The sequence below is a fragment of the Canis lupus genome, chromosome 1 (genome assembly GCF_011100685.1).
Source record: "Canis lupus familiaris isolate Mischka breed German Shepherd chromosome 1, alternate assembly UU_Cfam_GSD_1.0, whole genome shotgun sequence".
Lineage (NCBI taxonomy): Eukaryota > Metazoa > Chordata > Mammalia > Carnivora > Canidae > Canis > Canis lupus.
The window spans coordinates 103,468,211-103,493,319 of NC_049222.1; the positions used below are offsets into that span (position 1 = coordinate 103,468,211).

Sequence of the window (25,109 nt, forward strand, 5' to 3'; positions counted from 1 at the left end):
GAAAAGACATCACTATGGGGCACCTGGCTGGCTCAGCGGAGTGTGTGACTATTGATCTCAAGGTTGTGAGATTGAGACCCACATTGGGTGTACAGATTATATAAATAAACAAACAAACAAACTTGAGAAAAAATCAGTTGACTATATTTATGTGGGTTCTATTTCTGGGGTCTCTACTCAGTTCCATTGATCTATTTGTCTATTATTTGGCCAATAGCACACTGTTTTGATTATTGTGGCTTAAAAAAAAAGATTATTTATTTATTCATGAGAGACAGAGAGAGAGAGGCAGAGACATAGGCAGAGGGAGAAGCAGGCTCTCCATAGGAAGCCTGATGCAGGACTCCATCCCAGAATCCCGGGATCACACTCTGAGCCAAAGGCAGATGCTCAACCACTGAGCCACTCAGGAGTCCAACAGAATCATCTTTGAAGGTATGGTTTGTGTTATCCAGTCTTGAAATTGTTTACTATGTATCAGGCTTTGTTTTGTGTTGTTTGCAACCATTAACTAACTCTTTGAAACCTCATGATAACCCAGTGAAGTTGGTAGCATTTATCCCCTCAGTTTGCAGACAAGAAACTGAGGTATGGGATGCCTGGGTGGCCCAGTGGTTGAGCATCTGCCTTCAGCCCAGGGCGTGATCCTGGGGTCCCAGGATCAAGTCCCACATCGGGTTCCCTGCAGGGAGCCTGCTTCTCCCTCTGCCTGTGTCTCTGCCTTTCCCTCTCTCTCTCTCTCTCTCTCTCTCTGTCTCATGAATAAATAAATAAAATCTTTTTTTTAAAGAAACTGAGGTATGAAGAAGTTAAGTAAATGGCATGTTTTATCCAGCTAATTAGAGGTGTTGTATGATTGCTTTAGGGGGATATGCCCCTCAACCTTCAGCGTCTTCCTTGGACACCACATACTATGGTAAACCATACCATCCTCTTCACGAAGTTTGTTTCTGGTTTCTCATAAAGTCTTCTTAGGCTCACACTCATACTCCTGGGACAATCTCTGTTTAGAGACTGTAAGCCATGTTGGAGATGATGGATTTCAAACCATCACTCAATCACTTAAAGGGTGAGCAACACCCAGTATGTCACTAACAATTTATTCATTTTTTGGCACTTAAAAAAACTTTTTGAGATATAACTCACACACCATACAATTTACCCACTTAGAGTGTATAATTTAATGATTTTTAGTATATTCACAGAATTGCTCAACCGTTACCACAATGTAATTAAAAATTTTTTTTACTACCACAAAAAGAAACCCCATGCCTGCTGGTCATTGATGCCTATTTTCCCCTCACTCTGCCAGCCCCAGGAAACCAGTAATCTACTTTCAGTCTCTACAGACCACAAAGAACTAAGAGCTTTTCACAAATTGTAGTAAAAAATATATATAATTTTTTTATCATTTTAACTATTTAAAAATTTTTCTTTATTGTAGTAAAAAAATATAACATGAAATTTACCATCTTTACCAATTGTACAGTAGTGTGCAGTACATTCACACTGTTGTGAAGTGAGGCTCCAGAACTTTTTCATCTTTCAATACTTAAACTCTATACCCCCAAGGGGAATTGTTGCTTGACAGATAGGGTTTCATTTTAACCATTTTTTTTTGTATGGTTCAGTGTCATTAAGCACATTCACACTGTTTTGGGACCATCACCACCATCCCAAACTGAAACAGAATCCATATATTTGTATCATTATTCAAATCATAACATTTTAAAGTTTTTGTTTATTTACTCTTAAGTAGTCTCTATACCCAGTGTGGGACTCAAACTCACAACCTCAAGATCAAGAGTCTCATGCTTTACCAACTGATCCAGCAGGTGCTCATCAAATCATATCATTTGTGAGTGTCTGTTTGCTCACATGAGAGGTGGATTGAATAGAATAAAATTCACAGCCTTGAAGTATGCTCCTATAAATGAAGTGACTAGCATAAAGCCTAACATAGAAGTGAAGGTCCTGGTATATAAGTCCCCATACTCTTCCCCTAAGCCAAGCCTTAGGGGTAACCTAAATCAACCCAATATATGAACTATCAGAGGCTAATGCACTCACCATTCAGTCCTTGAAATAAAAAAAAGGCAAAGCAGAATTTATTTTTGCTATGTTGAGGGAGAGTGATGCTGGCCAGACATGGTGTCTGGTGTCTTTGAGCCTCTGAGCAGAGCCTACAGATGACCCTAGACAGGGTTTTTGGGAAATGTGGTTTCTCAGGGCCTCTTGTAGTTTGGTATCATCTGTAAAAATGTTTTTTTGAGGGGGACTCTGATTGGCTGCCATTCAAGGTATGTTTACGGGAGTAAACTTGTTTCTGATTGGCTGATATTTAAATGCAAGGAGCTGATTGGTTGAATTGCCAAGGCATTTTCACTGAGGTGAGTGCTCCTTGACAATGGGTGAAAAATTGGTTCTGGTGGCTCCTTGTCATCATGGCTACAGGATAATATAGTCTTTTCCTAGGATGGGAGGATGCTTTTATTCCCAAGGTTATAGTATGCTTTCCAAACAAGGCTCTTATGTGGAAAAAACCAAGCGTGTGAGGCTAATCTTATCCCTCTGTCAGGATCCAGCCCCATTGCATCCTGGCTCTGCTGTAAAGTCTCTGATTAGCCATCCTCTGAAACTGTGGCACTTACTCATAGTTTTGTCTGGCCCAATCACTAACATTTTCTCATCAACTTATTCATTCATAATCTCACTAAATATTTATAATATTTTATGCCTTGTAGACCTCATGATAAATACTACAAAGGGATGGATCAATAGACTAACCAGTCTATTGAAAATTCACAGAGGAGATGCTTATTGGAGCTATTTTCACTAGTCTATTGACTTTGCATTAGAGACATGAGACATTTTGAAATGTTACATATATACAATGGAATATTGCTCAGCCATTGAAAAGAATGAAATCATATATATCATATATATATGATATATATATATATATATTTATTTATTGGAGTTTGATTTGCCAACACATAGTCTAACACCCAGTGCTCCCATCAAGTACTCCCCTCACTGCCCAGGCACCCACTCAATCCATCCCCTTGCCATTTGCAATGATGTGGATGGAATTAGAGGGTATTATGCTAAGTGAAATAAGTCAATCAGGGAAAGACAAGCATCATGATTTCACTCATAGTGGAAATTAAGAAACAAAACAGATGAACATAGCAGAAGGAGCTATGAAAAGGAACGGAAGGAGCTAGGGAAAAATAAAATAAGATGAAATCAGAGAGAGAGATAAACCACAGAGACTCTTAACTATAGGAGACAAACTGAGGGTTGCTGGAGGGGATGAGGATAGGGAAATAGGGTAACTGAGTGATGGGCATTAAGGAGGGCACTTGATGTGATGAGCACTGGGTGTTACATGCAACTGATAAATCACTAAACTCTACCATTGAAACTAATAACACACTATGTTAATTAATTTATTTTAAACAAATAAATAAAAAGAAAAAATGTTAGTTTCTTAACAATGGGGAAAACATGACTAGGTGATGGGACACCAGAAGCACATATGTCATGGAATATATGGTATGATGAGTGGACAGTGTTAATAATTAATTAGTAGTATTAATAATGAGTGGAATTCTAAGTGTTAAGGTTTTACCTAGAAGGATATGAGGGGATCTGGTTTTGCTGCTAAATTCAAGACAGAATGAAGTTTTGAGCCAGATCTTCTTACAGAGGCTGGGAGAAAAATAGCAATGAGAACTGAGAATTCTTTTTCATGCTTTTTATCACAGGAAATGAGTTAAGCCAAGACTATACCAAGAATTTTCTCACCAACATCTAGAAAGGTGGTGTACAACGATACCAGATATGTATAAGAAAATACCATTGGATTGGTTTGAAAGTGGATCCAAAATTCTTAGTGCCTCATTCTCTTTTGTTCTCCCAGTAGCTCTGCAGGACTCCACAGTGCTGACTCACTTCTGCTTCACTGACAGGTATCTACCTTGTGGGTGTTAGGAGTTTGTCCAAAAGTCCATTCTGTCTAACATTCCTGTTTACTCTGGCTCAGTTCAGGAAAATCTGGCCAGTTTTCCTTGTTTGGAGCGTGATGACTATGCCAATTTTCAACCAGTATGGCCAGGAGAGCCAGCCCAGCTACACTCATTCAGATCAAATTCCCCATCGTGTAATCTTGGTTCACTAGATCTACAGACATAATTCAAAGGAGATGAGCAATCACTGGTCATGTTCCATTTCATCCCAACCCCAGAGCCCTGAAAGGGGAACTCATTTCCCTATTTGTGATTACAGTCAGAACCCCTCCTCAACAAGCTTATGCATTCATGAGCACCATACTTAATCTTTGAGCCTGGGTCCAAGGGGGAGTCTTGTGAACTGCAAAGGAGGTGATCATGTGAATGTTGTATTTGCTTTTCATTCCCTCTTTATGTGGTGATTTCCCTGAAAGTCTAGTCATATCCTTACAACACCTCCACATATTCAGAACCCTAAATTTTCTCCTCTACATTTTCTTCATCTCACATATGACTTGTGTTCCTCTTTCATACGTGAAAAAGGATAGCACTATTCATATCTGGGAAGCAGCTTGGAGAAAATTTTCAGATACTTTTAGGTAAAATGTATCTCCACTATTGTATGACTGTTTACTAGACATTGCTGTTCTCTGAATCTTTAAACACATTTCTTTATTTGTTATATGGACTTTCTGGGCCTATGTCCTTTCAAGGATGTAATAAAATACTGTGAGATGACAATGCTCAGAAATCATAGTAACTCTCTCTTGTTAAAATACAGAAATTAATTTCAAATGGATTTGGAATTTCAAATTAGTTCCTAATTGCAAAGTGCAAAATATTTTGAGTTTAAGAAAATAATACAGGGTGGTAGTATCCTGATACTGGATTAGATGATTTCTAAAACAAAATACGGTGACTATCTGCTCTAAAGAAAAAGACTAATAAATTCACTCCTTCTCCATCAATGCCTAATTATCCATGCATTGTTAAATTAAAAGAGCACTCTAGCCTGTATGATCTTACACTGCCATGACTAGTATTTGTGCTCAGTTTGTTGAGTGACCCAGACAAGGTGGGCATGAGAGATTAATGTGGTTTCCCTGTTCAGTGATTAGCAGTCGCTTCCCTTTGCTGTAACCTGTCTTCTGCTGAGCAGAGAGATGCAAACACTATGATAATGTGGCTTGTGTTAGAGTTTTTAGAATTCTTCTCACAAGCTGTAAGTTACCAGCCGATCACTCAGAGTGGAGCCTAGTACTGAAGATTAGTTTAAGGGTTTCCAGATACAACTAAGCATGTGAAGATGAGAAGTGGGTTAGTTTGAGGTGGGGTCTGGGATCTATTGTCTCAACAATGCTCCTTGATGTGATTCTGAACATTGGTCACTCTATTCTTAACAAACCAAATATATTTTTTAAAGATTTTATTTATTTATTCATGAGAGACACAGAGAGAGGCAGAGACATAGGCAGAAGGAGAAGCAGGATCCCCATGAGGAACCTGATGTGAGACCGATCCCAGGACCCTGGGATCACGACCCGAGCCAAAGGCAGACACTCAACCCCTGAGCACACATGTTCCCTGGACCAAATATTTTTATTTATTTATTTATTATTATTATTATTATTATTTTAAATAAATTTATTTTTTATTGGTGTTCAATTTGCCAACATACAGAATAACACCCAGTGCTCATCCCGTCAAGTGTCCACCTCAGTGCCCATCACCCAGTCACCCACACCCCCCACCCACCTCCCCTTCCACCACCCCTAGTTCGTTTCCCAGAGTTAGGAGTCTTTATGTTGTCTCCCTTTCTGATATTTCCCACTCATTTTTTCTCCTTTCCCCTTTATTCCCTTTCACTATTTTTTATATTCCCCAAATGAATGAGACCATATAATATTTGTCCTTCTCCTATTGACTTATTTCACTCAGCATAATACCCTCCAGTTCCATCCACATCGAAGCAAATGGTGGGTATTTGTCATTTCTAATGGCTAGGTAATATTTCATTGTATACATAAACCACATCTTCTTTATCCATTCATCTTTCGATGGACACCAAGGCTCCTTCCACAGTTTGGCTATTGTGAACATTGCTGCTATAAACATCGGGGTGCAGGTGGACCAAATATTTTTAAAAGGCACTGTCTGGAGAACTCTAGGAGAGGATGTGGAAGTTGAATGGGGTGTGGATGAAAGTCTTTCTTTGCAGTCTCTACTGCCCCACTGTTCTTTCTCAGTGCATCTCTTTGCATTCCTGCTGGATGTGAAGGCCCTGAGGAGAAGGACACAGGGCTGGGTTGGGGTGCACCTACCTGTGACCACAAGCTGCAGGGCATCACTAGGGCTGACCACACATAAGGGCTGCCACTGTGCCAATCATAGCACCTGTAGTTCCCTGAGAAGCTTTGGTTCACAGGACCTAGAATAAAGGTGCCTTGATGTTCCCCATTTTGGGTTATGAAAGGGTGGATCCTCCTTCCCTGGTCAGTGAAAATATATCAAGTGGGATGTGTGCTGAATTTCACTGTAATGAGATCTTCTCCCCTAGCTTCACCAAGGCGCTCTGGGCAGCAGAGAGGAAGGGTTTGTCGTAGAAACCTAAAAGAGAAGAGAGTAAGCTATTAGCAAGGTTTTTCTTCCTTTCCCTGTTATCATCACCCCCACCCTTTTCTTTTTATTTTTTAAATTGAAGTTCGATTTGCCAACATATAGTATAGCACTGGGGAGTCTCTCATGTTCTGTCACCCTCTCTGATTTTTCCCACTCATTTTCTCTCTTTCCCCTTAATCCCTTTCACTATTTTTTATATTTCCCATATGAGTGAAACCATATGATGTTTGTCCTTCTCTGATTGGCTTATTTCACTCAAAATAATACCCTCCAGTTCCATCCATGTTGAAGCAAATGGTGGGTATTCATCATTTCTAATGGTAGAATAATCTTCCATTGTATATATAGACCACATTTTCATTTATCTTTTCATGGACACCAAGGCTCCTTCCACAGTTTGGGTATTGTGGGCATTGCTGCTATAAATATTGGGGTGCAGGTGTTCCAGTGATTCACTGCATCTGTATCTTTGGGGTAAATTCCCAGCAGTTCAATTGCCAGGTCATAGGTAGCTTTATTTTTAACTCTTTGAGGAACCTCCACACAGTTTTCCAGAGTGGCTGCATCAGCTTGCGTTCCCACCAACAGTGCAAGAGGGTTCCCCTTTCCACATCCTCCCCAAAATTTGTTGTTTCCTGTCTTGTTGATTTTTGCCATTATCACTGGTATGAGGTGGTATCTCATTGTGGGTTTGATTTGTATTTCCCTGATGGCAAGTGATGTGGAGCATTTTCTCATGTGCTTGTTGGCCATGTGTATGTCTTCTTTTAAAAAATTTATTTATTTATTTATTTATTTATTTATTTATTTATTTATTGGAGTTCAATTTACCAACATATAGCATATCACCCAGTGATCATCCCATCAAATGCCCCCCTCAGTGCCTGACACCCAGTCACCCCAACTCCTTGCCCACCTACCTTTCCACTACCCTTTGTTCGTTTCCCAGAGTTAAGAGTCTCTCATGTTCTATCATCCTCACTGATATTTTCACTCATTTTCTCTCCTTTCCCCTTTGTTCCCTTTCATATTGCCAAAATGAATGAGACCATATAGTGTTTGTCCTTCTCCAATTGACTTACTTCACTCAGCATAATATCCTCCAGTTCCAATCACATTGAAGAAAATGGTGGGTATTTGTCGTTTCTAATGGCTGAGTAATATTCCATTGTATACGTATACCACATCTTCTTTATCCAGTCATCTTTTGATGCACACTGAGGCTCCTTCCACAGTTTGGCTATTGTGGACATTGCTGCTATAAACATTGGGGTGCAGGTGTTCTGGTGTTTCACTGCATCTGTGTCTTTGGGGTAAAACTCTAGCAGTGCATTTGCTGGGTCATAGGGCAGATATATTTTTAACTCTTTGAGGAACCTCCACACAGTTTTCCAGAGTGGCTGTACCAGTTCACATTCCCACCAACAGTGCAGGAAGGTTCCCCTTTCTCCACATCCTCTCCAAAATTTGTTGTTTCCTGCCTTGTTAATTTTCCCCATTCTCACTGGTGTGAGGTGGTATCTCATTGTGGGTTTGATTTATATTTCCCTGATGGCCAGTGATGCAGAGCATTTTCTCATGTGCTTGTTGGCCATGTCTATGTCTTCCTTTGTGAAACTTCTGTTCATGTCTTTTGCCCATTTCATGATTGGATTGTTTGTTTCTTTGCTGTTGAGTTTAATAAATTCTTTATAGATCTTAGAAACTAGCCCTTTATCTGGTAGGTCATTTGCAAATATCTTCTCCCATTCTGTAGGTTGTCTTTTAGTTTTGTTGACTGTTTCTTTTGCTGTGCAGAAGCTTTTTATCTTGATGAAGTCCCAAGAGTTCATTTCTGCTTTTGTGTCCCTTGCCTTCGTAGATGTATCTTGCAAGAAGTTGCTGTGTCCAAGTTCAAAAAGAGTGTTGCCTGTGTTCTCCTCTAGGACTTTCATTGACACCAGCGTTTTTTTTTTAAATTTATTTATGATAGTCACAGAGAGAGAGAGGCAGAGACATAGGCAGAGGGAGAAGCAGGCTCCATGCACCGGGAGCCCAACGTGGGATTCGAACCCGGGTCTACCAGGATCGCTCCCTGGGCCAAAGGCAGGCGCAAAACCACTGTGCCACCCAGGGATCCCGACACCAGTAGTTTTATAATTGTACTTCTGAATTGAAAATCTGACATTGTACTGAAATCCAAATTCTGTAGCTCTGTGGCAGAGAGTACTTTTTTCATTTCTTTTTTTTTCTGTGGTTATTTCTTCCTCTAGTCTTTTTGTCCAGTGCAGAGTGTATGTATGAGAGGGATGAGTCAAAAATCTCAACCATGACCGAAGCCAAATATACCCTAGATGATTCTGAAGAGGTCAGAGACCAGAAAATAAAAGAAAAAGAAGAACAGAATAAAATAAAATAAAGGTTCACTAAAGTGAAAAAACAATTTTAAAACAAAGAAGTAAAAATTAAAAGCCAAAGCCAAAAACAAAGAAGATGAAAAAAGAAAAAGAAATAGAAATAACATAAAGATAAGAAATAATGAAAAGGATTATAAGGGAAAGGAGGGAAAATGAGTGGGAAAAATTACAGAGGGAGACAAACCATGAGAGCCTCCTAAATCTGGGAAATGAACAAAGGGTTGTGGAAGGGGAAGTGGGTGGGGGGATGAGGTAACTGGGTGACAGGCACTGAGATGGGCACTTGATAGGATGAGCACTGGGTGTTATACTATATGTTCACTAATAGAACTGCAATAAAAAAAGAAAACACAAAAAAGGGGGAATGGTGGTGGTGAGTAAGTGGTAGTAGAGAGAGAATGTAGTCTACCTGAGGGCTTGTAGAGGGTGATCCTCTTGGTTCTAAGTTTATTTTGCTCTGTATGTTAGAAGATGCTCAACCCCAAATTTATATAAATCAGTAATACTTATATAAAGCCCTAACATTGACCACAAAAACATAAAGAAGATAACGGGGGTGGGGGTAAGAATGGGAAGAAAGGGAGAATATAATCACACAGAATGATCCAGCAAGGTGTTCCCCTTTGTTCTGGGTGTATGTTGGTAGTGTTTTAGAAGAAGCTAACTTCCACCATTGTATTTCAAAACGAGGCAGAAACAACAAAAAACAAATACCCATGTCTTGCATATCTACCAAAATTAAATTGACTATGTTGAAGGGAATCCAGAAGTGAAAAATACATCTAAAACATTTAAGTATTATTTATATTATTTATATTCCCCAAATGAATGAGAACATATAGAAGGGAAGGGAGAAGAAATGGGTAGGAAATATCAGAAAGGGAGACAGAACATGAAGACTCCTAACTCTGGGAAACGAACTAGGGGTGGTGGAAGGGGAGGAGGGTGGGGAGTGGGGGTGAATGGGTGATGGGCACTGAGGCGGGCACTTGAAGGGATGAGCACTGAGTGTTATTCTGTATGTTGGCAAATTGAACACCAATAAAAAATAAATTTATTATTAAAAAAATGGAAAAAAATTTATTATTAAAAAAATAAAATAAGTCTCTTGTAGACAGCATAAAGTTGGATACTGTTTTTTAATCCACTCTGACTATCTATGTATTTGATTTGGGTGTTTAATCCATTTATATTTAAAGTAATTACTGACAGGGAAGTATTTGCTTTAGGATTTTGTTGTTTTCTGTATGTTTTATAGCTTTTTTGGTTCCTCATTTCTTCCATTACTATCCTCATTTGTATTTAGTTGATTTTTGTTGTTGTTATATATTTTCATTATCTTCTTTTTCCTTTTGTATATATTCTAGAGATATTTTCTATGTGGCTATGGTGGGGAATACATATAGCATCCTGATATTATAACATAGTAATATAAATTGGAAGTAACTTAATTTCAATCACATATAAAAACTCTACTTTTACAGGTCAACCCCCTAACTTTATGTTATTAATGTCACAGATTACATTTTTATATATTGTGTGCCCATTAAAATATATTCATAATGAATTTTTGTGCATTCATCTTTTAATTCCCATCAAAATAAAGGATGGAGTTACACACCAAAAAATAAAAAATAAAACATGTAAGTGTAGAAATATGAAAGTCAAAAAGGCCAACAGGAAATACAAATCAAAACCACAATGAGATACCACCTCACACCAGTGAGAATGGTGAAAATTAACAAGACAGGAAACAACAAATGTTGGAGAGGATGTGGAGAAAGGGGAACCCTCTTGCACTGCTGGAGAGAATGTGAACTAGTACAGCCTCTCTGGAAAACTGTGTGGAGGTTCCTCAAAGAGTTAAAAATAGAGCAACCCTACAACCCAGCAATTGCACTGCTGGGGATTTACCCCAAAGATACAGATGCAGTGAAAGACCAAGACAACTTCACCCCAATGTTTATAGCAGCAATGTCCACAATAACCAAACTGTGGAAGGAGCCTCAGTGTCCATCAAAAGATGAATGGATAAAGAATTTATGGTATATATATAATATAATATAATATAATATAATATAATATAATGGAATATTACTCAGCCATTAGAAATAACAAATACCCACCATTTGCTTCGATGTGGATGGAACTGGTAGGGTATTATGCTGAGTGAAATAAGTCAATCAGAGGACAAAAATTATATGGTTTCATTCATATGGGGAATATAAAAAATAGTGAAAGGGATTAAAGGGGAAAGGAGAGAAAATGAGTGGGTAATATATGAGAGGGTGACAGAACATGAGAGACTCCTAATTCTGGGAAATGAACAAGGGGTAGTGGAGGGGGTGATGGGTGGGGGGATGGGGTGGCTGGGTGCTGGGCACTGAGGGGGGCAGTTGACGAGATGAGCACTGGGTGTTATGCTATATGTTGGCAAATTGAACTCCAATAAAAAAATACACAAACACACAAAAAAAAAAAACCCAAAAAGGAAAAACTTAAAAATGAAGGATTGGTAAAACATTGTAGTTAAGGTGAGAAAAGAGAAAAAATATTGGAGATTTTTAGTTTGATATAAAAATGAATCATAATGGAAAAAGAAAAAAAAAGAAAAAATGAGAAAAAAATGAGAAAAAGGGACCCTGTAGTTCTACATCCTATTTTCCCTCAGTCCTGGAGGTTCCCAACGCTGCTTGGTCAATAAACCTGCTCTTCCTTTGTCCTTCCAGCTGGTATGGGGGAGGGGTCTTCTGAGAATCAGTTGTTGTGCCTGGGGGGTAAATGCCCTGCCCCTTGCCAGGTGCTGGGCTCAAAGTGAGTTGTTTATCCTGTGAGGCCTTTGTTCTCTAGAGGCCCCACCTCTCCCAGGCACAAGGTGAAACAAAGAGGAAAAACAACAATGGTGTTGGCTAAATTTCCAGGTCTGGAGTCAGCTCCCTGTGAGTAACTAACTGTAGTCTCCCAGTCCACACTGGCCTAGATGCTCCAGGGGGCAGGTGTTGGTGCATTGATCTCCATAGTTTGCGGGGTGCCCAGTTGCAGAAAAGTTCTCGCTTTCTTGTGTCCTCCCCACTTTTGCCTGTCCCAGGGGGGAATGGAGGATGGCTGGCTTTGTCTGCTTGGGCACCCTGGATCTGGGACCCTGTGCTGCTGGACCTGTGCTCCTGGGGACAGCCTCTCTTGAAGGGAATAGGATAAGCCACCTCTGTCCAGAGCCTGGCCACCTAACCTATTGGTTTCTCCCAAATGTCCTGGAGGGCTGTGGCACTCCAGCCCTTTACTGATAATCTGACCACGGTTTGGGGTGAGCTTTACCCTGGTTGCTTCTCCTCTTCTAGTGACTCTGGGAATCTTGAGGCTTCACTGCCCCTCCTGCAATTCTGCCCAACTTCCTTGCTAATCATTTTTCTGTTAGGGAAAACTGTGTGGATTTTTAAAGTTCCTGCTTCTCTAGGGCTCTGGTTCCTGTCCCAGAGCCGTTCACTGCTTTAGCCTGGCTACTTGTGGTTTCTCTCCCTTACTTTATTCTTTTTTATTTTATTTTTCGCTTTTCTACCTTATTGGAAGTGAAATCTTTTCCACTGTAACATTCCAGATCTTCTCTCTTTAAGTCTCAGGTCAAATTCATAGGTGTTCAGGTTGTTTTGAAAGTTATCTAGGGAAGTGTGTGGGTCAGGTGAGTTGAGGACCCCTACTCTTCTGCCATCTTGCCCCCCTCCCTTAATTAAAATTTAAACATTAAGAAAAATTAATCTCAACAGATATAAACCTTTTGATAAAACACATCAATTCCTAATGAAAAGAAAAACTTGTCAGAAATGAAGGGGGTTTCCTTCAATTGATGAAGGTATTGTTGGCAATCAGCACCTAGACATCATCTTTCAAGGGAAGAACTTGAAGTCCTACTCTCTGTGATGGGGAAGGATCCAAGTATCTTTCCTATGACCATCTATTCAGCACAGCATTCTATGCATTTAATTGGAGATGCCAACCAATCCAGTGAAGCAAGACAAAGTGATAAGCATTGAAATAGATAAGAATAATACTTGCATTGCTGTGTGATTACACCATTGTGTGCATAGAAAATTAAAAATATAATATAAAGATGTATTACCAGGGTTTTCCAGAATTACTGGATACGTGGGCAATATTTACAAGTCCATTGCATCAGGCTTCTGGTTCTGGATACAGATGAACTAGGTGAATGTCTCCCTCATGAGACCGGTTTTGCACTTCTGACCTCCAGAATTATAAGAGAATAAATTTATGTTGTTTGAAGACACCAAGTTTGTGGTCATTTGTGATGGCAGCAATTGGAAGCTCTTTCAACCACTTAAATTTTTTAAAATAGTTTCTATAGCACAACTTTTCTTCCTTCTACTTTTTCAATGTGGTTGAATATATATTACACACAATTTACCATGTTAAACATTACTAAGGTATGTAATTCAGTGGCATGAAGTACATGTACCATATTAGACAAACATCACCACTTTCCATTTCCAGAATATTCTTATTACCCCAACAGAGATTCCCTACCCATTACATAGTCACTCCCATGTGCCTTTGTCACCAGCCCCTGTCAATCTCTATTCCAAGGCTTGTCTCTTGAATTTGTATATTTGATTCCTATAAGTGGAATCACACAATATTGACCTTTGTGTCTGGATTTCTTTTTTTTTTTTTTTTGTAAGTTTTTAAATTTAAATTCGATTTGCCAACATATAGTATAACACCCAGTGCTCATCCCAAGTACCCCCATCAGTGCCTGTCACCAAGTCACCCCATCCCCCTGCCCGCCTCCCCTTCCACTACCGCTTGTTCATTTCCCAGAGTTAGGAGTCTCTCATGTTCTGTCACTCTCTCTGATATTTTCCAGTCATTTTGTGTCTGGATTTCTTAGCACAGTGTTTTCAAAGCTCAGTCACGTTGTTCATTCTTTTACTTTTAACCTATTTACATGATTATGTTTGAAGTGAATTTCTTATGCTGAGTAAAATAAGTCAATTGGAGAAGGACAAACATTATATGTTCTCATTCATTTGGGGAATATAAATAATAGTGAAAGGGAATAGAAGAGAAGGGAGAAGAAATGGGTAGGAAATGTCAGAGAGGGAGACAGAACATAAAGACTCCTAACTCTGGGAAATGAACTAGGGGTGGTGGAAGGGGAGGAGGGTGGGCGGTGGGGGTGAATGGGTGATGGGCACTGAGGTGGGCACTTGAAGGGATGAGCACTGGGTGTTATTCTGTATGTTGGCAAATTGAACACCAATAAAAAATAAATTTATTATTTAAAAAAAATGAAGTGAATTTCTTATAGAATGCAAATAGCAGATTCTTGTTTACACTTGTTTTTCTTAAACTCATCTTACAATCTTTGTCTTTTAAGTGTTGTGTTTATATCATTTATATATATATAATGTAATTAGTGAAGAGATTGTAATCAGATTCATTATTTTATTTTTGCTCATCCTCTCTTTTGCTTGTTCTTCTATTTCCATTTTCTGCCTTTTCTTGGCTTCAAGAAATATTTTTGGTATTCCAATTTCATGTCCCTGTTGGGGTTTGGGTGTCTTTAAGTGGCTGTCTAGACATCATATACATACCTAAGTTTACTTGGTCAGGCTAGAAGTAGTATTTTCCCCCTTCCCATGAAATATGGGAACCCTACAAACATCTAAATGACTGTCCTCAACCCTTTACATTGTAGTTGGTACATGTTTTGTAATTAGGACACATCCAGGGCTGTGTTGGAGCTGAAGGATGGAGGATAGGCAGATGAGTCCTCCCCAGACTACCTGCTTCTGCCCAACAACCCCTGGACAGCTGGGGGTGCAGAGAATGTCAGGGCTGATTGTGACTAGTGTGAGAGGGGCCTTGGTGTGACAGGTGGAAAAATGAGGGGAGAAGGGCACCCTTGCAACTCCCTATCTGTTTCCTTTCCAGAGACCCTCCCCAAACCCTCCATCTGGGCTGACCGAGCCCCCATGGTCAGTGAGGAGAGGCCTGTGACCATCTGGTGTCAGGCGTCTCTGCAGGCTGATGTCTACTCTCTGTATAAAGAGAGGGTCTCTGGATCCTTGTCTGTGAAGATCTCACAGGATTCTAGCAACAAGGGCTTACTCCGTTGAATCCATGAACCCACATGATGCAGGGCAATTTGAGTGTGCATATCAGAGCAGGAACAGCTGGTCATAGCAGGGTGACCTCCTGGCCCTGGTGGTGACAGGTAAGGACAGGAGCTGGCTCATCCTCCCTGAGGCATCTCCTCCAGGCAGAAGGGAATGGAGGATGATTTCAGGGGACCCCTCCACATAGTCTACAGTACATGGGGTACCTGGGGTAATGGCCCTCTTTAGCAAAGCTTCTCCTCCAGGACTGTATAGAACAACACATTTTTTTTCATTTCTTATCAATCACCCTATCTATTTTTTATTTAAATTTAATGAGATAACATATACTACATCATTACTTTCAGATGTGGAGTTCAATAATTTATCAGTTGCTTAGAACACACAGTGCTCATCACATCCCGTGCGCTCCTTAATGGCCATCACCCAGCTGCCCAATCCTCAAAACCCTCTGCTCTAGCAATGCTCAGTTTGTTTCCTAAAGTTAAGAGTTTTTCATGTTTTTTTCTCCATTTCTAATACCTTCCCATTCAGTTTCCCTCCCTTCCCCTATGATCCTCTGTGCTGTTTCTCATATTCTCCATTTGAGTGAAAACACATAAGTGTCCTTCTCTGATTGACTAATTTTGCTTAGCATAATACCCTCCACTTCTATCCAAATTGATGTAAATGATAAGAATTCATTCTTTCTGATGGTGGAGTAATATTCCATTGTGTGTGTGTGTGTGTGTGTGTGTGCGTGTGTGTATAATATATCACATCTTCTTTATCCACCCTATCCAGATGACAAACTGAATGAGTAATTGGAATTTATGTTAGCTGTGGTAATCCTTACTCCAGATAGATTGCATGGTGGGTTGCAGAGACTCCATCATGTTATCCCTTAAATAATAGATTGCTAGACTGAAGACTAGAAAGTGCTGAGGAAATATATAATCATAAGTCAGGGAGCAGAAGGAGCTGGCTGGTATGCAGAAATGAAAGACAGACCTGCATTTCACTCCTCCATGTTCCTCATTCTCGGGACAAAATGAAGCCTCAGATGTTTATATTGGCCTCTCAATTAGATGGAAGGTGAGACACCAGAGATGCTCACCTCAAGGGATTGAGATGGCTTTAGTTAGTTTCAGAGACTTCCTGGACATGAGGGATGGGATTATTTAAGCATTCCTATATCTCCTCACCAACAGGCTCTATTTTTGACTCTCAGGAATAGCTGATACCCTCAGACCATCGCAAAAGAAGTTAGAGTCCAAGAGAGATGATTAAGGAGAAATTCTCAGTTTTGTGATGGTCTCACAGGATCACATCTTCTTAATAAATGCAGGAGGATGGACATGCAGGGATCCCAGGGTGAATTCATATTACCCTGACCTCCACAACTTCTTTCTCCACAAACTCTAGCCTCCAAAAGTCACGATTACGCAGTGGAGAATCTCATTGTGTTGTCATGTCTGCTTAGATCTTGAGGGTTCTCAGGATGCAGCTATTTCAAGCTCAGCAAGTCAGAGAAGACTTGCTGGTGCAGCCAGGACATAAATATGAGAGAGAGAAGCCAGCCATTCAGCAAGACAGGTCCTCATGACTGAGTGAGGGAAATTATGCAAGAAAATCTGGAGCTTACCCTGAGGAAACAGTGTGTTGAGAAGGTCCAGAGGAGTAAATGTGGCTTGCATGTAGGAAATGTGTGGAGAGAATATTTCTTGCCTGGAGAGGGCTTTTGTGCAATGAAGCTGGTAATTTACCTCCCTATCAATATTGATTTTCTCTGACTGATTCTCACCTTTCTCATTCCTATGACATGAGACTGCATTCTTGTCCCAGGTGCGAACCCATACCTACATACCCCTTCACGGACTGGTCCACTTTTATGTATATACACATTCTCCCTTATTTTTATTTTTCTAAATATTTGATTTGTTTATTCATGAGAGACAGAGAGAGAGAGAGAGAGGCAGAGACATAGGCAGAGGGAGAAGCAGACTCCCCACAGGGAGCCTGATGCAGCACTCCATCCCAGGACCCCAGGATCACGACCTGAGTCAAAGGTAGACGCCCTACTGCTGAGCCACCCAGGCGCTTCTCTCCTTTATTTTTATTAACCATAATCTTGGAAGTATATTTGTGTTCTGAGTGGAACACAGAATCTGTTTCTGAATATTTGAATGGATGAGGTAAAAATACGGTCTACCTGGAAACAGTGATGGAATACCATTCCTTAAATTTTTTCTGGACGCATAGAGATCTTCTCTACTCATCCAACAGCACATGTATCATTTTCCAGAAATACCATCAGTTTGAGTGAGCTCTGGGGTGTTTGAAGTGACAGCCTGGTATGAGCTTCTACACTGGCTCTAAGAATTCATCATTTTTAAACAGCTGTCATTCATGACATTTGCCCATTTCTTTGGTGTAAACACTCCCATCATGGCCAACATCAAGGAGTCGTGTGAATGCACCGTATGCAGAGGTGGGAGTCCTGGATTCGCAGTCTTTCACAATGGAGTGTGATCGAGATGTGTGTGCACCTCACTGGCGACCCCAACAGGCATGTATGCCTCCTTTTATTCTATTAAGTTTTTCCCTTTCTTTTCTAAATAGGTTCCATGACTGACATGGAGCCCAACAGAGAACCTGAAATCACAATCTCAGGATCAAGACCCGAGTTGAGATCAAGAGTCAGATGCTGGAGGAAGGGGGCAAGATGGTGGAAGAGTAGGGTCCCCAAGTCACCTGTCCCCACCAAATTACCTAGATAACTTTCAAATCATGCTGAAAACCTACGAATTTGGCCTGAGATTTAAAGAGAGAACAGCCAGAATGCTACAGTGAGAAGAGTTCGTGCTTCTATCAAGGTAGGAAGCCGGAAAAAAAAAAAAAGAAATAAAAAAGCATCCAAGGGGGAGGGGCCCCCGTGAGAAGCCAGGCTAAGGCCACAAGGCGAGTGCCCCCAGGACATGAAAGCCCCGGCCCAGAGAAGCAGGAGCTTCACCAATCTTCCCAGATGGAAAGGCGCTTGCAGGGAGTTCGAACAGGATCCCAGGAGGGCGAGGATGCTCTCAGGCTCCCAAGGGCACTAACAGAGGACGGGGCCCTTGGGGGAGAGCACACCACACACCGCGGCAGGCCAAGCTCCCTAAAGGGCTACAGCGCGCGCCAGGCTGGGCCAGGAGCAGCTCCGAGGCGGCTCCAAGCTCACAGCGCCCCGGGAGCGCGATTCCAGTGGCGCAGGCCCCGGAACCTGGGGCGCCGGGGGGACACAGCCCAAGATCCGGCGCTTCCCCCGGGACAGGCAGAGGCCGGGAGGGCCCAGGACAGCCTGGACGCTCCTGCCGCCGGGTGGCCCCGAGCTGTGCAGATCACAGAGGTTGGAGAACCATGTATCATTCAAATGGTCCTCAAAAGAAAGCAGGGGTAGCCATCCTTATATCAGATAAACTAAAGTTTATCTTGAAGACTGTAGTAAGAGATGAAGAGGGACACTATATCATACTTAAAGGATCTATCCAACAAGAGGACCTAACAATGCTGAATATTTATGCCCCTAATGTGGGAGCTGCCAAGTATATCAATCAGTTAATAACCAAAGTTAAGACATACTTAGATAACAATACACTTATCCTTGGTGACTTGAACGTAGCGCTTTCTACAATCGACAGGTATTCTAAGCACAACACCTCCAAAGAAACAAGAGCTTTAAATGATACACTGGACCAGATGGATTTCACAGATATTTACAGAACTATACATCCAAACGCAACTGAATACACATTCTTCTCAAGTGCACATGGAACTTTCTCCAGAATAGACCACATACTGGGTCACAAATCAGGTCTTAACAGATACCAAAGATTGGGATTGTCTCCTGCATATTTTCAGTCCATAATGCTTTGAAATTAGAACTAAATCACAAGAGGAAGTTTGGAAAGATTTCAAACTCGTGGGTTAAGGACCATCCTGCTAAAAGATGAAAGGGTCAACCAGGAGATTAGAGAAGAATTAAAAAGATTCATGGAAACTAATGAGAATGAAAATACAACTGTTCAAAATCTTTGGGATACAGCAAAAGCAGTCCTGAGGGGGAAATACATCGCAATACAAGCCTCCATCCCCAAACGGGAAAGAACTCAAATACAAAAGCTAACCTTGCACCTAAAGGAGCAGGAGAAGGAACAGCAAATAAAACCTTCACCCAGCAGTAGAAGACAGTTAATAAATATTCGAGCAGAACTCAATGAAATAGAAACCAGAAGAACTGTGGAACAGATCAACAAAACCAGGAGTTGGTTCTTTGAAAGAATTAATAAGATAGATAAACCATTAGCCAGCCTTATTAAAAAAGAAGAGAAAAAGACTCAAAATAATAAAATCATGAATGAGAAAGGAGAGATCACCACCAACACCAAGGAAATACAAATGGTTTTAAAAACATATTATGAGCAGCTATAAGCCAATAAATAAGACAATCTAGAAGAAATGGATGTATTTGTGGAAAACCACAAACTACCAAAACTGGAACTGTAAGAAAGAGGAAACCTGAACAGGCCAATAACCAGGGAGGAAATTGAAGCAGTCATCAAAAACCTCCCAAGACACAAAAGTCCAGGGCCAGATGGCTTCCCTGGGGAATTGTATCAAACGTTTAAAGAAGAATCCATACCTATTCTACTAATGCTGTTTGGTAAGATAGAAAGAGATGGAGTACTTCCAAACTCGTTCTATGAGGCCAGCATCACCTTAATTCCAAAACCAGACAAAGACCCCACCAAAAAGGAGACTTATAGATGAATATCCCTGAGAAACATAGATGCAAAAATTCTCAACAAGATACTAGCCAATAGGATCCAACAATACATTAAGAAGATGATGGGCACTTGATGGGATGAGCACGGGGTGTTATTCTATATGTTGGCAAATCGAACACCAATAAAAAATAAATTTATAAAAAAAGATTATTTACCATGAGCAAGTGGGATTTATCCCCGGGATGCAAGGCTAGTTCCACACTCGTAAAGCAATCAATGTGATTGATCATATCAGCAAAAGAAAAAACAAGAACCATATGATCCTCTTATTAGATGTAGAGAAAGCATTTGACAAAATACAGCATCCATTCCTGATCAAAACTCTTCAGAGTGTAGGGATAGAGGGAACATTCCTCAGCATCTTAAAAGCCATCTACAAAAAGCCCACAGCAAATATCATTCTCAATGGGGAAGCACTGGGAGCCTTTCCCCTAAGATCAGGAACAGGACAGGGATGTCCACTCTCACCACTGTTATTCAACATAGTACTAGAATTCCTAGCCTCAGCAATCAGGCAACAAAAAGAAATAAAAGGCATTCAAATTGGCAAAGAAGGAGTCAAACTGTCTCTTTGCAGATGACATGATACTGTACGTAGAAAACCTAAAAGACTCCACCTCAAGATTGCTAGAACTCATACAGCAATTTGGCAGTGTGGAAGGATACAAAATCAATGCCCAGAAGTCAGTGGCATTTCTATACACTAACAATGAGACTGAAGAAAGAGAAATTAAGGAGTTGATCCCATTTACAATTGCACCCAAAAGCATAATATACCTAGGAATAAACCTAACCAAAGAGGTAAAGGATCTATACCCTAAAAAGTACAGAACACTTCTGAAAGAAATTGAGGAAGACACAAAGAGATGGAGACATATTCCATGCTCATGGATTAATTAATATTAATTAAGAATTAATATTGTGAAAATGTCCATGCTACCCAGGGCAATTTACACATTTAATGCAATCCCATCAAATACCAAGGACAAATATTATATGGTCTCATTCATTTGGAGAATATTAAAAATAGTGAAAGGGAAAAAAGGGGAAAGGAGAAAAAATGAGTGGAAATATCAGAAAGGGAGACAGAACATGAAAGACTCCTAACTCTGGGAAACGAACTAGGGGTGGTGGAAGGGGAGGTGGGCAGGGGGTGGGGGTAACTGGGTGACGGGCACTGAGGTGGGCACTTGACGGGATGAGCACTGGCTGTTATTCTATATGTTGGCAAATTGAACACCAATAAAAAATAAATTTATATATAAAAAAACAAAATATCATGGACTTTCTTCGGAGAGTTGGAACAAATCATCTTAAGATGTGTGTGGAATCAGAAAAGATCCCGAGTAGCCAGGGGAATTTTAAAAAAGAAAACCATATCTGGGGGCATCACAATGCCAGATTTCACATTGTACTACAAAGCTGTAGTCATCAAGACAGTGTGGTACTGGCACAAAAACAGACAAATAGATCAATGGAACAGAATAGAGAATCCAGAAGTGGACCCTCAACTAATGGTCAACTAATATTCAATAAAGGAGGAAAGGCTATCCATTGGAAGAAAGACAGTCTCTTCAATAAAGAGACTGGGAAAATTGGACATCCACATGCAGAAGAATGAAACTAGACCATTCTCTTTCACCATACACAAAGATAAACTCAAAATGGATGAAAGATCTTAATGTGAGACAAGATTCCATCAAAATCCTAGAGGAGAACACAGGCAACACCCTTTTGAACTCGGCTACAGTAACTTCTTGCAAGATACATCCACCAAGGCAAAAGAAACAAAAGCAAAAATGAACTATTGGGACTTCATCAAGATAAGAAGCTTTTGCAGAGCAATGGATACAGTCAACAAAACTAAAAGACAACCTACAGAATGGGAGAAGATATTTGCAAATGACCTACTAGATAAAGGGCTAGTTTCCAAGATCTATAAAGAACTTATTAAACTCAACAGCAAAGAAACAAACAATCCAAACATAAAATGGGCAAAAGACATGAACAGAAATCTCACAGAGGAAGACATACACATGGCCAACACGCACATGAGAAAATGCTCCGCATCATTGGCCATCAGGGAAATACAAATCAAAACCACACTGAGATACCACCTCACACCAGTGAGAATGGGGAAATTAACAAGGAAGGAAACCACAAATGTTGGAGAGGATGCGGAGAAAAGGGAACCCTCTTGCACTGTTGGTGGGAATGTGAACTGGTGCAGCCACTCTGGAAAACTGTGTGGAGGGTCCTCAAAGAGTTAAAAATAGACCTGCCCTACGATCCAGCAATTGCACTGCTGGGGATTTACCCCAAAGATACAGATGCAATGAAACGCCGGGACACCTGCACCCCGATGTTTATAGCAGCAATGTCCACAATAGCCAAACAGTGGAAGGAGCCTTGGTGTCCATCGAAAGATGAATGGATAAAGAAGATGTGGTTTATGTATACAATGGAATATTCCTCAGCCATTAGAAACGACTAATACCCACCATTTGCTTCAACGTGGATGGAACTGGAGGGTATTATGATGAGTGAAGTAAGTCAATCGGAGAAGGACAAACAGTGTATGTTCTCATTCATTTGGGGAATATAAATAATAGTGAAAGGGAATAGAAGGGAAAGGAGAAGAAGTGTGAGGGAAATATCAGAAAGGGAGACAGAACATAAAGACTCCTAACTCTGGGAAATGAACTAGGGGTGGTGGAAGGGGAGGAGGGCGGGGGGTGGGGGTGAATGGGTGACGGGCACTGAGGGGGACACTTGACGGAATGAGCACTGGGTGTTATTCTGTATGTTGGTAAATTGAACACCAATAAAAAATTAATTTATTAAAAAAGAAGATGTGGTTTATGTATACAATGGAATATTACTCAGCCATTAGAAACGACAAATACCTGCCATTTGCTTCGACGTGGATGGAACTGGAGGGTATTATGCTGAGTGAAGTAAGTCAATGGGAGAAGGACAAACATTGTATGGTCTCATTCATTTAGGGAATATAGATGATAGTGAAAGGGAATAGAGGGGAAGGGAGAAGAAATGGGTAGGAGATATCAGAAAGGGAGACAGAACATGAGAGACTCCTAACTCTGGAAACGAACTAGGGGTGGTGGAAGGGGAGGAGGGCTGGGGGTGGGGGTGACTGGGTGGCGGGCACTTAGGGGGACACTTGACGGGATGAGCACTGGGTGTTATGTATATGTTGACAAATTTAATTCCATTTAAAAAAAAGAGTCAGATGCTTAGCTGACTGAGCACCAGATGCCCCTCCTTCTATTATAAATATTTATTTTATTTATTTGACAGAGAAAGATAGAGTAGGGGGCGGGGCTGATGGAGAGGCAGAGGAAGAGGGAGAAAATTTCAAATAACTCACCTGTGAGCACAGCCACACAGAGCTCAACCTCATGACCCTGAGACCATGACCTGAGCTATAACGAAAAGTCGGACAATTAACTGACTCGGTCACCCAAGTGGCCCTCACTCTGAAGCCCTGAATCTCTTTGTCTTAGGGATGTGTGACCTGCTGACCCTTTCACCTTTGCCCCTATATTCTCCTTGAAAGTCAACTCCATTAACATCCTTCACCACACCATGAGATATGGAGACATAGATTTCAGGGACATGTCCATGCATACCAGCACCTGCCTGCTCTGGCTGCTCCTCTGTGAACCAGAGATGCAGAAATCAAATTCCACCACTCTGTGCTGATCCCAGGCACTGATGTTCACTCAGGTTTGGCTTCTGTTTCTCTTGTAGTCCGTCTCAATTCCAGAAAATTTCATTTCTCTTTCCTACAATTGGCTGTTGCCAAGAATTTCAGACATATTATAAATAGCATTTCTCAGCTTTCAGGGAACATGAGATGTCTCAAGAGGATGCATTACTGGATCATACTCAGTGTAGGGTCTGACACTTGGACCTCTCTTGTCCCAACCACAACCCTCTTAATCAGGTCGGGCAACTGACAATGATTGATCCTACTCCTGTTCCAGTCCCACCTACCCCAAAGCCAATCTGAGGAGTGGGGATCAGACAGCATGCTACAGGCCTGGTCACTCTGCTCAAGGTCACCTAGGCAGTGGACACTGGCATAAGATTTATTTATTTATTTATTTATTTATTTATTTATTTATTTATTTATTTATGTATTTATTTTAAATAATAAATTTATTTTTTATTGGTGTTCAATTTGCCAACATACAGAATAACACCCAGTGCTCATCCCGTCAAGTGCCCCCCTCAGTGCCCATCACCCATTCATCCCCACCCCCTGCCCTCTCCCCCTTCCACCACCCCTAGTTCGTTTCCCAGAGTTAGGAGTCTTTATGTTCTGTCTCCCTTTCTGATATTTACTTTCTTCTCCCTTCCCTTCTATTCCCTTTCACTATTATTTATATTCCCCAAATGAATGAGAACATATAATGTTTGTCCTTCTCCAATTGACTTATTTCACTCAGCATAATACCCTCCAGTTCCATCCACGTTGAAGCAAATGGTGGGTATTTGTCATTTCTAATGGCTGCGTAATATTCCATTGCATACTTATTTATTTTATTTTGTTTTTTTTTAAGATTTTATTTATTTATTCATGAGACACAGAGGCACAGACACAGGCAGAAGGAGAGGCAGGCTCCATACAGGGAGTCTGACGCGGGACTCCATCCCAGGTCTCCAGGATCACATCCTGGGCCAAAGGCGGCACTAAACCACTGAGCCATCTGGGCTGCCCAATTCTAACATTTGATGACAGCACAATGAATAACTAATTTGTGGTATATACATAAAATGGATCTGTCCACAGACTTGAGAATGAGCACTCTAGAACTACCTATAACAACACATCAGCTAAAAGAAGCCAGACAAAAAAATACATATGGCATAGTATTTATATGAGCATTAGCTTTGTTCCCCAAATCAGAGCATTAACCCACATATTATCTCCTGCATTTTGGAATTAAGACACCAGTGTAGGGAGGTCAGCTCTGTCCAGGACAACGGGCACTGATGAGCCGGGAGTTTTCACAGATGTGTTCTCATGAACCGGATGTGGATGATGTCACAGGAAAACAGAGACATCAGCAGAGGCTGTGACAGAAAGAAAGCCCACACCCAGAGGCCAGAAGAGGG

General features: G+C 40.8%; 1 protein-coding gene across 1 annotated transcript; it reads right to left on the reverse strand.

Annotated features, from left to right (window-relative positions):
• Positions 1-4,021: 4,021 nt before the first annotated feature.
• On the reverse strand, positions 4,022-15,020 carry FCAR (Fc fragment of IgA receptor). Its single transcript, XM_038525528.1, is given in 5 exon segments — positions 4,022-4,185; positions 6,335-6,367; positions 6,370-6,480; positions 6,483-6,620; positions 14,993-15,020. Coding segments are annotated over 5 exon segments (474 nt in total).
• Between the last annotated feature and the right edge of the window lie 10,089 nt (positions 15,021-25,109).